This window comes from Apteryx mantelli, chromosome 15 (genome assembly GCF_036417845.1).
Source record: "Apteryx mantelli isolate bAptMan1 chromosome 15, bAptMan1.hap1, whole genome shotgun sequence".
Lineage (NCBI taxonomy): Eukaryota > Metazoa > Chordata > Aves > Apterygiformes > Apterygidae > Apteryx > Apteryx mantelli.
Genome location: NC_089992.1, coordinates 22,401,370 through 22,414,752, shown reverse-complemented (window position 1 = coordinate 22,414,752; position 13,383 = coordinate 22,401,370). Strand labels below are relative to the sequence as shown.

The window sequence follows — 13,383 nt, the reverse complement described above, 5'->3', positions numbered from 1 at the left end:
GGAGGATGAAAAGCAAAAAAAAAAAAAAAAAAGCATAAAAAATACAGTAGTTTTAGCACAGGCCATGATAAAGTAAAATAAAAAATAGCACAAGTGTGAAACTTCTAGTACAATCCTATCATTGCTACATTTAGTAGGGGAAAAGAGAAATTAAAAATTATACCAGTTAAAGCAATGGCTCACGTTTTCCCGAGAGACAGCACACCCTGTTCTTGAAAAGGCTTGGAGGACTTTGGAGGAGAATGAATGATGCAATTTCTCTGCTAGTCAGGGGAGATCTGCTGCTTTTAGGGTTTGTGTTCACTGCAAAAATGTACGTATCTTACGTGGTGATGGGTACTTCTGCCTCTCCAAACACCTACTGAAGATAAGGCGGGGAGTTGTTCCTAGGAATACCTAGCCAGGGTGAGTCCCAGGGACGGGTGCAGTGTTGTCCTTAGGCAGGTCCTAGAGATCTGGGATCTGTTTTGAATGATCTACGAGGACGCAAATACACTTTTTGTTTTTTAATCATAAAGATGGTCTCCATTCATGATACAAATGCAGTAAAGGAAATAATCATTCACCGAAGCAAACTGAGCAAATACGCTTCCATCTTACTAATGGGTACAACAGAATCTTATGAATGCAAAAATAACTGCTGATCTTGCGATTTGGGGGGACTCTTTTGCCACATTGTGCAATATCCTGTAAGTTTTCATTTAAAAATGCTTTTTATTGCATAACTAAGACTACCGTAGTGCACAGGATACATTATGTCCTCTTAATCAAGCCTGGCAATATAAAGTTTCCAGCCAAACAGTATCAGAAACGGAGCTGCTTTCCCCCACCGAAGGTATGCACTGCAAGGCCAAGCAGGGATTAGACTCTTGCTAACATGACTAAACACAGTAAATATACCAAATGTATCAGTTCTAATGTAAGACTGCGCAGTTTGGAAGGAAGTCCAGAAATGCAAAAGCTGAAGTTCCTCTAGTAGCGCTGGGTTATGTTTTTTGCCCTACCCTGTGTTTTTGACTACGCGGTTAGTAACCTTGCAAAAGAACAGGTGTGGAGACTCTCTGGTAGGTGTGGTGAAAATGAAAATTAATGAACCCATGAATGCTTTCTTAATGAAAATTAATTTGGGTATTTCCTCATTACGTTATTTTTAACTGTTCAAACCTAGTACTATAGTGGGGGCAGGGAGGATTCCTGGAAGCATCTGAAGGAAGGTGGTTTACCGAAATGCGTTCCTGGGTCTGCCCATTTATTTTAGCAAGAGAGAGTTTATCCTGAAGGGAGGGTGGACTGAAAGAACAGCACAAAAAGCACGTACACCATGAAGGGTCCATTTGACCTAGCTTAATGTGCAAACAGCAGGAGGAATTTGCCTGCCTTCATGTCTTTTTATATACCAATCCCCGACATTGGAAAAGTGATTGCCAAGACAGGAGGCAACCATGGAACAGCCTGTATTCCCAACTTTGCCATGTTAGGGTTTGGGGTTTTTTTCCTTAAAACCTCAGCTCCAGAAGCAATTACAAGAGAATCTCAGATTACACTTGCAAGATAAATGACTTGCAAGAGGCTGCAAAATGGCACACTTGCAAGGTAAACGACCAGGGTTTTTCCCCCCTTGTAACTGCAGAGAAAGAGCGCGAAAACATGACACCCAGAGATACTTCAACTGAAAGTCAAATAACAAGAACCGAACGCAGCAGCATGCTTTAGTATTCACTGTTTTTAAGCCAGTTGTGAGTGTTGTGGCTTCGTTCTCAAACCTCACTGCTAGTTTTTTCCACCTATGGTGCCGTAGGACTCCTGGACACCTGAACGCCTCCTGCACGCCCTTTTGCAGGTAGAACCAGGCATGGGCTCGGCAGGTGGGTGAGCAGTAGCATTTTGCATGCTGCTGGCTGACTCTGCTGGCGCTGCTAAATTCTAGAGAATTCACATAGTAATTAGCGGCAGGTCACCTGCTCGGAGGAGTCGCTCCTGAAAAACAAGGGTACACACTGCAAGCAAGTGCTCTTAGGACAACGAGACAGGCAAATCCATGTCCTTTCCAAAAACAGTTTTCGGACATAGCTTAGAAATTAGGAAAGTCAGTTGTTAGTGTGAATTGGACATAATTCTTTACAAAGCAGCCTTCTGTTTAAGACCAAATACTTGCACTACCCAGACAGTATGTTTTTGCATGGAGGCAAATTTGCTTTGTTACTAAACTAAATTGAAAATATAGAAAAGCATTAAATTGGATTTAAACTCTATTTAAAGCTAAGCTGTATTTTAAATTATTTTTAAATATAGACACATTTAACAGGAAATGTAGAGGAAATGCTCACTTACCCAAAATGCATCTTTAAACTGCAGCTGTGTCATTATTACCAATTTACGGAGGGGAAGGAATCCTTCAGCAAGAAGTTTGTTCTCAGAAGAGAGCAGCAGCAACAGCGCTGAGCTTTGAAGCTGTTGCTGTAGCCCAGCCGAAGCAGAAAGTGAAACGCATCCACAGTCCTGTCTCTTCTAAAGCCGAGTTGGTGAGAAATAGCATTGGGCAGCTTCAGGCAGCTCAGTGTGATGACCTCTTGCTCGCGCACAGAGACGTGCACAGGCTCAGCACCCCAGCCCCAAACCTGCTTCTCTTCTGGTCAGCAGCTAATACTGAAATCGGGAAGCAAGGAGATGTCGAATGATGTCAGCCTGCTCCTTGCCGTGCATGCATGCGAGCTGCAGGCAAAGAAAGAGAAGAATTCAGTGGTATGATTTGATCAGCTGCCGGAGGAGAGGGAGCACTTAACATGCAAATGAAGACAGCACAATACAAACAGATAAACTGGGGAGGAAACCACAGTCAAACTGTGATACAACCCTGTGGTATTACAAAGACTAAAAAAAAAGCATGTGCCACATTTCTCCAGTACCTTCTGAGGTTGGTAGAGGCTCATATATGTATAAATATGTATATACACACATGCATGCACAGGAAGCGTAGCTGCAAAGCTGCATTTTGCAATTGCAAATGCTTTTCAAGGCTCCAGCTAAACTACAGACGTCGTAAAGTGTAGAGGGGTCTGCACATGTGCGTATAGATGCCTATAGGGGTATATAGAAATTCTCCGATTTGCATCTCCTCACGTAAATATTTCTATGAATAAACAGGGTATGTGAAACTTAAAAGTAAAATCCAAACTCTTGAAAGATATCGTGATAAGAGTCAGAGCAGCCTGAAGCGAAGTACTTACCAAGCAGCTCTGGGACGTGCAGGTGCAGCCGGCGTCGCCCCCAGCGCGGCGCTGCAACCGCGGTTTCGAACACCCAGCCAAACAGGCCGACACAGTTACTACAGCATGTCTGCAAGTAGTTGAAAACAGCATAAAATGTCTAACGCTGCCCTGAAACCCTCCTCAAAACACCTGTTCTACAAGGGAAGTTGTCTCTCTTCACCCCCTTAGAATTTTTTAAGGAATCTGTATTCTTACATGAATTTTGATAGGGCAGGAAAAATGAAAAGGAAAGAAAGGACGGAGAAACCTCCCACCTTCGCTGTCGATGAAGAAGTGTCTTCGTGGTATTTTATTCACTTCCACGCCAACAACACATCAGGACTTACTCGGCTATAGCGAATGAAAATCCCTGTTGACGCCTGTGCCCTGCTTCCTTCTCTGTGTCCCTGCGGTCCCAGCCCCGAGGCGCGTTCTTGGGGGCAAGGAAGCCTCGCGAATTCTCTGAGCTCCAGCTGGGCACAAGGGTCTGTGCAGAGGGGGCTCACGGCACTCGGCGGCTGGAGTTACCAGCAGTCACTTAACTTGCAATTTACTGTAACCAGTGTTCTAGAAAACAGAGAATTGACGTGTCCCCTTCCTGAGGGCTGAAGCAGAGCAGCAGTGCAGGACACAGGGAGTGAGCAGCGGTTTTGCAGTGGCAACCAAGTGAAAGGTGAGGAGGGCGAAAGGAAGGAAGCCTTCGCTGGGCCAGAGATGTGAAACTGCTTTGATTGCATGAGTGGCGGGAGAAAAGCACCAGCGCACGAGCAAGGGAGGAAGAGAAAAGTGAGGGTTCACTTGCAAGGGGTGTTGAGGAGAAATGAGTGAAGCTGTCTTCCAGGAGTAAAAATTCCCTGAAAAAATGCATTTTGAGGTCATGGGAAATAGTCGTAATATTTGATCTGTGAAAAAAAAAGTCTTTTTAAGAATGTTTTATCTAGGTCTTTCTAAACCCAAGGGTCTCATCGTTTTATTTCCAGCTTACAGCTTTGTTTTGAAACTGGTAGTTTTGCTGCTGCTGGAGTTTGTTAAAAAAATGCATTAGGTGAATGCAAAAATGCGTTTTGATCAATCCAAAAAGATTTGCTATTTTTGCATTATTTTCAGTGTGTCCCCAAACCAAAAAGCCGGTTGTTTGAGTCTATCTGGCGCCGAGCTCCGCGCTGGCTCTGTCCCACCCAGCGCTGCCAGCAACCTCCGTTAGGAGCGGAGTGGAGCGGAGCAGCCGGAGTTTCCTCTCCAGTCGGAGCGGAAATACCGGCAGGTAGGTTCCCTCTGCGAGTGCCTCTCCGCTGGCTGCAGAAGGAGCGGGGAGCGCCTGCCTTCCCAGCTGGAGCGTCTCGCCGGGCTGGCCGCAGCCGGGCGGCGCGAGGCCCAGCCTCTAGCTCCGGCGAAGCGGAGCCCTTGGGCACGTGCTTCATCCGACGCCGTCCCCACGGGGCTGGATCGCGGCCGCAGGGTCCTGCCCCTCGCACGCGTCCTGGGCTTGGCAGGGCTCTTCAGGAGGCAGAGAATTATCCCAGCCTTACGGCTGAGGAAACTGAAACCTGCGTGGGCCAAGCGGTCGTGGCCGTGAAGCCAGCGCTCGAGCCGCGGGCTTGGGACGGGGTTTCTGAGAATCCTCTCCCGGTTGCTCTGCTTGGCGGCTGCCGCAGCAGGAATCACAGCGCGCGGCCGAGCGGCCAGCGAGGGGCCGGCCGCAGCGCGCCGCCCCTGCAGCTCGCCTCCTCCGTGCTCGGCGGCGCCGGCGCCGGCGCCTGGCCGGCGTGCAAAGCCCTCTCGGCGCGGGCGGCGCAGGGCGGGCCGCGCGGTCCCGGGGGTCTCCCCGCGCTGCGCTGCAATGGCTGCGTTGCGGCCCACAAAGCCGGAACAGGAAATTTTCCTTTTCTCCCTTAAGCCAAAGCACCGAAGACGCTCTGAAAGTCTTACAGTGCCTATCTAAAACTTAACCCTGAGCTGGACTACTGCAAGTACTGGTTTGTAGGATGCAATTTAGGGGCAGGTTTCTAATGGCGGAAGTAAAAATGTCATCGGTCAGCTCAAGAGCAGTGCTCGTGGTGGCCGGGTAGCCACCCGGCTTTTCAGCTGGTTTGAGCACACTGTCCGACGGGTCTGGCCCTCCGGAAGGCTCCGTTTAATGCTCTGGAAGTGCCCGGAGGGACAGCAGGGCTGGATGCACAGGCACCTTTGGGAACCCCCGTCCTTCTTGAGCCAGTAAGCTTTTCTGGGCTGTCGTGAATCAAGGTCTGACTCTCTCTTATTCATCTTTTTCTCTAAAGAGGGATGGGAAGTAGTAATGGAGAAACAAAAAGCTTCAGAGAACAAAGATTCTCTTAAAAAAAAAAAGGAAATGAAAGAAAAAGAATAAGGCCATTATAATGGATGTTTCTGCTAGAACACTTACACGTCTGCAGTAAGACAAATAATACCCCGTCTCCCTGAAAACCCTTTTATCACACACGGTCTAACCACAGCATACGTTTGAGTGCAATGTGGGTACGCATGCATTGCTGGCCAGGATTTAGGGTAATGCTGTTTCTGAAAAGCACTTTAATTCCCTGTGCTTTGTTGCTTTTCATTAGCACCATTCTGCTTTATTGCTCCTGCCCTTGCTTTTGTGATGCTGGTGTGCAAAGGGGAGAAAAGGAGGCCTGTCCTGTCTGTTTGACCCACCCTTGGACTGGCAACATAAAGCTGGGCTGAGTGGTGTGTTTTAATGGGGGGATGCCTAACGTTTAGCAGAGCAGAGCGGTTTGAGCAGTCTCTTTAGGGACAAGCTGTTTAAAGGGGCATCATGCACTGGAGGGAAAAAGTCACCAAAATGCTGACGGTTTGAAATTCCACAGATGATGGTCGCATTGAGCGTGTAAATTTGCACAGAGCTGAATGTCTTTTCGAGCAGTACGCTGCAAGCGGGACCAGCGTCACCCGTTAGCGTCACAGCCAGGCTGCTGGGGGTGGCAGATACGTGGCAACCAGGATGAGCACAAGAAAGCAGCATTTGCAGCCTTCTGCACCCATGGCATCTGCTGAAGATGCTTGATGGTTAAGTGCTCTGCTCTCTCTAGCCGTTCAAGCACTGACATTCTTGAGCGTGGAAATTATCTGTATAAAATGAAGGTGAAGGATAAGATGAGTTGTTCAGGCTGCACGGCCTGGCTGAAAGGTGGGGAACTGTGGACTGGGGCTTTCCAGGGAAGAAAGTAGCAATATCTGTGAGAGCTGGGAGGAAAGCCGGCTGCCCCTGGGCACAAGGCTGCCGTATCTTGCCCCCTTCTCCTGCCACAAGCCGGGATGGTGCTGAGTTGCAGGCAGGTGGGCGCCCCCGGCCGGGTCCCCTCCTGCGGGAGCACGGCGCTGCTCTGTCCTGGCCCCGTGTTGGGTCTCCTTCCCGCAGAAAGCCCAGGGACAGGGACGCCGGTCCTCGGAGCCGGGCCGTGGCCCCAGCGAGCCCCAGCCCTGGAGCCCAAAGGCGTCCCAGCCCGCGGCGCCGCGAAGCCCGGGAGCGCAGCCAAAACGCGGTGATGTGCTCCACTTTCTCCACTGGCTTCTTGTTTGCCCGCATCCACCTTCTTCCGAGGACAGATGGATCTTGCAGGGCTTTTTGCTTGACACATCCTCAGCATCCCTCATTTTCATCCGGTAACCTCCTTCCTATAGGGTGTTTTTTTCTTTTTTTTGTGTGTATTTTAACCAGTGGGGACTTTGACTTCTCCCCAGCTGTGGCTTTCGTTGACCTAGATCCTGCCAGGTTCTCCCAAAATATCTGCAGAGTTTCTGGAGGACAATATTGTCTTTGAGCTGTTTCTTACTATCTCTCAAGGAATTAGGACTCCCCTCTGTTTCATAAATAAAAAAAACGATGCCAAGAAAATTCTGGTTATGTCTCAGCAATTCTTGCTTAGTATCTGTAAGACTAACCGCTCAGTGGCATGTTTCCAGTGGAAATGTTTTAACCTGAGGACAGTCAAATCCAGAATTTCCAATTAGAAGGAATCGTGGTATTATATTCTTTGGATTTATTCATCCAGTTTTTCTCTTCTTTCACCTTTTTCAGTCTTTGTTCACCTTGTCTGATAAATTTTCTTTAAGTTTACATTATATTATGATAAGAAAGTGAGTAGGAAATACTCTAAGGATGAAAAGTTGTTTTATATTTCTTAAGATTACACTTAAAGCTCAGCAAAAATCTGCTCTACATAATTTGGTGAATCGCTAATACGAGATGGAAGTCTCAAACTGTGTTCATGTGTGCACAGTGTGAAAGTAGCAGTTTTAAATACCTGAGATTGTTGTTTGAGGGTTTAACTTAATTTTAAAAGTAGATTGTTTAATAGGTGAACCTGCTTTAAGTGAAACTTAGTGATTGAAAAAAGATAATAAAGTTCCTAAAGACTGCTTTTAATTGCATAACCATTCCTTGCTTATTCATGCATTTTATTTTATGCAAACTTTCCTGTTCTTTTTTTGTCTTTTTTTTTTAACTTTACATCTGTGCTTCAGTTTAAAATACGTGTGCAGCTCTACTGCATAGTCTTCCTGCTGTCTCTGGAAGTATGGTTGGGGAATACCGTTTTTTCCTGCTGCCACCACTTTTCCATCATTATATTTGTGCTTTGTATTTCTCTCTTCCTCTCCACGTCATGCCATGAATTTGGGTCTACGATACTTTTCCAAAATATCATTTTAAAAGAATAAAATTAAATTTACGGTGATGTGTTAAGTGGTTAATCACTTGCTGTGGGGGCTTGTATCATTTAGCAGAGCTTGAAAGCACGTTCAGAAGCAGCAGCTCCCAACAAGCTCTCGTACCTACAAGACACACCAGCCTGCAACAGCTCTACAAGCTCGTTTGTGCCTCTAGGACGGCAAATGACAAGCGATCAGCCAGTGGGTCATTTCATCGCTTATTGGTTGGTTGGAGCCTTTAGAAACCTGCGGGGTCTTTTGCCTCCCTTTCTTCACCATTTAACGAGGCCTTTAGTGTAATCTTTGCCTGCAGCTCTGCTGGGGAATCCAGATGTGTCACTACCACGCGCTGAGCAGGACGCTTGGTAGCTAGCTGCTGCCACCTCCACTCCCACCGCCGTTCGTAAAAGTTAAAAACCAAGTGCTTGCTAAGACTAAGAATCAGTCTCCAGGCCAGAATATTGTTTTTTCTGTCCTTAAAATTGTTCTGCAGTACCATTTTTTCTGTTCTGTAGTGGAACGTGATGGAAAGCCTGATTTTTTGAAAAGTTCAGATTTAAAAGCGTCAAATTTTGGCATACATCAGAATGAAAGTTTCATTTGGCTTCCTATATCGAGCAAAGCTTTTTATTAGGATTGGGGGGCAGGTTTGGACCTCGCATTAGTTAAAATACGTGAACAGAGCGTAGCAGGGGGGTTGTGCTCAGCTTGTGCTCCAAGCAAGACGTTTTTCATGGTTTCGCTTCTGATCCGTGGTGCTCTGCTAGAGGAGACAGTAAAGCTTTTGTTCTAGGCAGAAGCGGGATGAAGGATTCTGTGAAAACCAGCAGGGAGGTGTATAAACAGACACTGAATATTCAGAGAATTCAGATATTGAACTAAGGGTATTTTTAAAACTCCTCGGGTAAACTGCTGTCCCTTGGAGTCGCTGCTAGGGACCCGGAAGCCCGCAGGCGCCCGCGGCGCTCGCACCGGCGCAACGCGGCTTCGCTGTGATTGCTGCAGCAGTCGTTCAAACCCGGGCGGCTTTACCGAGTCCCAAAACCTGCCGGCAGCAACAGCAACGCAGCCGCTTCCAGAGGAAAACCACAGCTGAAACACAACGGCGTCCGCCGCTGCCGCTTCCAGAGAAACGGAGAGCGGAATTTCAGTGCGGCAGATGTTGGGGGCGGCAAAGTTATCCACAGCGGGGCCAGTTTGAGCGTTTTTAAGTCGCCTTGCCGCCTCCGAGGAGCCCGGCCCCGCTGGCATGGCAGCAGGAGCGCCGCCCGCGCCGCCCGCTCACGCTCCTTTGAAGGCGCCCGGCTGCCGGCTGCGAGCAAAACGCTCTGTTTCCAAACGGGCGAGGTCAGGATGCAGCAGGCTCCAGGGCGCTGCGGCGTCACCTCTGTGCGGAGATTCACTCTTTTAAATGTATGCACTTGGTTTCCTTTAGCAGCAACTATTTAAATATCTTTCCAAAAAAATATTGTTTCAGTGCAAGAAAGTCCTGCTGGCATTTTGCATCAGTAAAATTAACAGCCAACATAACGATTAATTGCATATACTAAATTCTTAATTAATATCTAGCATTTCAAAGCAGTTTTCAATGGAGGCCTTCACTGAAAGGTGGATCCAGGCCCTGCTGTTTTACCAGGAGAAAGATAGTCGTAGTCTTGTCCGTAATTATGTAGCAAAGGAATGGATTTCCTCAACGTTTACCATCACGCTGTTCCGTATATCCTAAAACTGGGGGTTGTATCACAGGAAGGTGGGATCTCTCTGTGCTCGTAGGTGCTTATGCACGTTAACATCTTGCCTCCAAAGTGTTACATAAGACAGAAGGTGACCTGGAAATAAGTATAACCTGTTTGTGGAGGGAAAAATGAAAAGATGTGGGTTTCTATCCCCGCTTTTTGTCATAACTTCAGGTACCTGCAGCAAGATGGTTTTTATCTCCATGGTGCATTTTGCTTATTTTACCAACATTCTTCCTCTCTCAATCCTGTTAATTCAAAGGAGTCAGGGTAACTGGTCGTTTGCTAGCCCCGGAGGCAGTTCACGTTCCTCGGAAAGGAAGCTCCGAGCGCTGCCGTTCTGGAAAGCAAGCAAGGTGCGTGTTACAAACTCAGGCTTGCACAAACAGTCTTGTCCGTCCGTCCGTCCCCCCCCCCCCCCCCCCCCCGAGGAAATGCCGTTTCGTGAAGCAGATTCTGGCCCTGGCTCAAGTTCATAGAAACATTAGACAGAAGTTTCGGATACACCTAGTAAAAAATCTTACTTCATTGAGACTGCCGGGGGAATGCATGTAGGCAACAGCCATTCAGACTGGCATTTGCAAAGGTACTTCTATGTTTGGTGAAAAATCATGGTATTTGAAAAGCAAAACCTTTCGAGATAAATTACTTGCATGTTTATTATTGGTAAACTTTCTGTCTGAAAGTGCAGGTCTTTTAATTTCCAAAGAAAACATAATGTAAGTGCAGAACACTTCAGACAGAAAGCAGTTGTTTAGTCTCAGGCAGGACTGTAATTTTCCGCCTGTGTGAGAACACACACGCAGGTATTTTGTCACCTACTCCTACCTTCATAAACACGCAAAGCACTGGAGAGAGGAAGAGGGGGCGGCTAAAAGCCTCTACAATGCTTGGGCACGAGCTCTTGTCCTTTTTGCAAACCAGAAATGCCAGAAATGTTGATCAGCTGAATCACATTTCAGCTCTCTGAGTGTTTATGTCTGGCATTTGCATTAATATTGTTTGTTCTTGTTTTTCTACTGTTGTTACTATGGAAAGGATTATTACCAGCTTTCTCGAAACAAGACAATTATACTTTTTCATTATTTTTAGTGATTCTCTTGTGGATTTTTTTTCAGCATCTTTATTTTTATTTTGATAGATCATTGGGGGTGGTAAGATAACATTCTTCACGAACCAGTATTTCCTTGGCCCCCACACTAGGGGCACTGGGAGATGCTGCGGTGCACCTCTATGCAGGTAGCACGTACGGGCGGTGAAGGATTCTGCGTTAAGGACTGAATCTTTGTGGGGTTTGTGTTGGAATTACCACTGAGGGTGACTTTTATTCTTGTGAGGATAGAAAGCACTTTATATGGGGCACTATCCTCTGTATAGAGAAGTAATATTTACTTGTTATAACAAAAATAACTTCTAACTTAATGCCAACATGGAGATCAGTGTTCACTCTGAGAGATTTTTTTGTTACTTCTGGCAAGCCCTGGTTTATGCAGGCAGAGAAGGAAAGGTTCGCGTGCAGTTGGACATGCTACATATTCAAAATAAAATAATTTAAAATATACAGAAAAATAAAGACACTTTGCCTAAGGGTTTAGATGGGGTCACCTTGCACAGGATTATTTGTGCCTCCTATGTTATTCAATACAAGTAGCGTGCACTGTATGCTGTAAGACCATCTAAATCTATTTTGTATATGAACACTCCTAGGAGACTGTTGGAAACACAGAATAACGTAGGCTGGAAGGGACCTCTGGAGGTCTCCAGCTCAACCCCCTGCTCAAAGCACAGCTAACCGCAGAGTTAAATCATGTTGCCCGGGGCCTTCTCCAGTTCTGAGCATCTCCGGGGTGGAAATACCTCCTCAGCCTCTCGGGGCCCTCCTTCCCTGCTTAATCACCATTATTTTGAAACTTTTTATCTAGTCAGATTTTCCTTTGCTGGAATTTGTGACTGTTGCCTCTTGCCATTTCATTGTGCACCTCCGAGAAGCCTGGCTTATTTGTACTGGCAGTGTAATTTTGCTTGTGCTGTCACCCATCCATTTCCCTTGAAATGAATTGTATGTTTGGCAGGATGCAGTTTTGTAGATTTAAAATGTACAAGCTGCTTTATGCTCCGGAAAATTTTCAAGTCTAAGCTCTATAATATTGATACTTCATCTACTTGCTGTCATATTAATCTCCCTTAGCGCTGTTCACCTGACATTTTACATGCAATGTTTGTTTAGAAATCCAATTTTGCTGGATCCTTAATTTTATGAATGGAAGGATTTTGGAACAAGCAGAAGAGTTTTCTTCTCTTCATCGAGTTTAGCTGGTATTTTGTTCCTTTGAAGTTCTCTCTTACCTAGATACTGTTCAAGGAATCGTCCTAATGCATATTCCCACAGAGTTGGAGTCTGCCTCTGAATCGGGGACAACCAATTTTGAGGATGTCAGTGATCTGTCTCTGGAGAACCAGGTTACCTTGCCAACAAGAGCGCTCAGTCTGCATCTAAGAAATCTGAGTGGTTATTACATCGAGACAAAGTGCCTTTATCTGCTTTAATATTTGAATTGAGGATATTCTGCACATGCTGCTTACAAAGCGAGATGAGATGTAGCAGGCCAGGAACCTTCGGTCCAATTTGTTTTAGTAGGATGCCAGTTTAACTCAAACTACAATGCTCTGACAAAGAAAAAGTGACATTTAAGATTCACTCTCTTTTCTTGGACTCTTTCTGCAAGTCAAGCTAGGGTTTCAATTCTGTGTTTGAATTTTGTTTTGTCTATTTTGAGCTGTTCTACCTAACTGCAACCTAAACTGTGTTCATAAAACTTCTGCATGTAGAAGTTGTGCAGTTTCATGGAAAAAAGTCTAATCCTTCCAAAGGAAATACTGGAATGATATGTAGAACTAGCTGAATCTGATCTTAGCATCTAAAATACCTTTAGAACATGTTTTTATTTGTTTGGTAAAGCTTGTGATTGGAGAAAATGAGAAAAGAATCAAAGTTATAATTGAGGTGGGATAGAGAGGAACATAGAAAGACGGCAAAAGACTTATTTCCCTTGAAGAAGGGGAGGAAACTGGGTCCCTTATTTTTTAAATCTATAGTTCTGACTACCATGGTAGTCTCTGCTGTGTGTTGCTAGAGGAGGCCTAGAGATGTTTAAGGAAGGACAGGAAACCTTAGTATACCTTCTAGAGGTCTGTATGATCTGTAGGATACCATGCGAGGATGCTTTTTTCAAAACAAAGCATTAGTTTTACACGACAGAGTGCTGGCGCTTGTAAGATAGGTGAGACGCAGTCCTTTGTTCCAGAACATTTTCCATGTTTGAGCATACGTGGTTATAGCTAAAGTTCCGGTGTTTGTTATAGCTGAAGTTTGTACTGGAGTTTTACCTCCAGTAAAATGAGGGGCAAAGGGGAAGGAGGTACCAGATCCTGCTCTCAGCCCTCACCAGAGAAACTCTGGTTTTTCTATAAAGAATAGGGCCAGCTGGCAACATGAAGACAGGGCTAACCTGAGTTACTTCGTGGAAGACTTCAATGGCCTCTGGTAATCGGAGGTTCAGTACCAGCAGTTCTTTCTACATTTATGTATAAATTATGCCACACTGGAAGGCTGAGGAGGAGTATTTGCTCTGACTCATTAAAACTACCGTTTCTATTTAATTTCTATCCACAGTAAAATAGCTGTAAGATCTGACAGATACAATTTTACT

General features: G+C 45.8%; 1 protein-coding gene across 1 annotated transcript in view; it reads right to left on the bottom strand.

The window, feature by feature from the left end:
• Positions 1-2,709, bottom strand: part of PSTPIP1 (proline-serine-threonine phosphatase interacting protein 1) — a 60,773-nt gene extending 58,064 nt beyond the window's left edge. Inside the window, exon 1 of the mRNA XM_013957080.2 lies at positions 2,332-2,709. Coding sequence (XP_013812534.2) covers positions 2,332-2,364 — 33 coding nt within the window. The 5' untranslated portion in view covers positions 2,365-2,709. The remainder of the gene's footprint in view (positions 1-2,331) is intronic.
• Between the last annotated feature and the right edge of the window lie 10,674 nt (positions 2,710-13,383).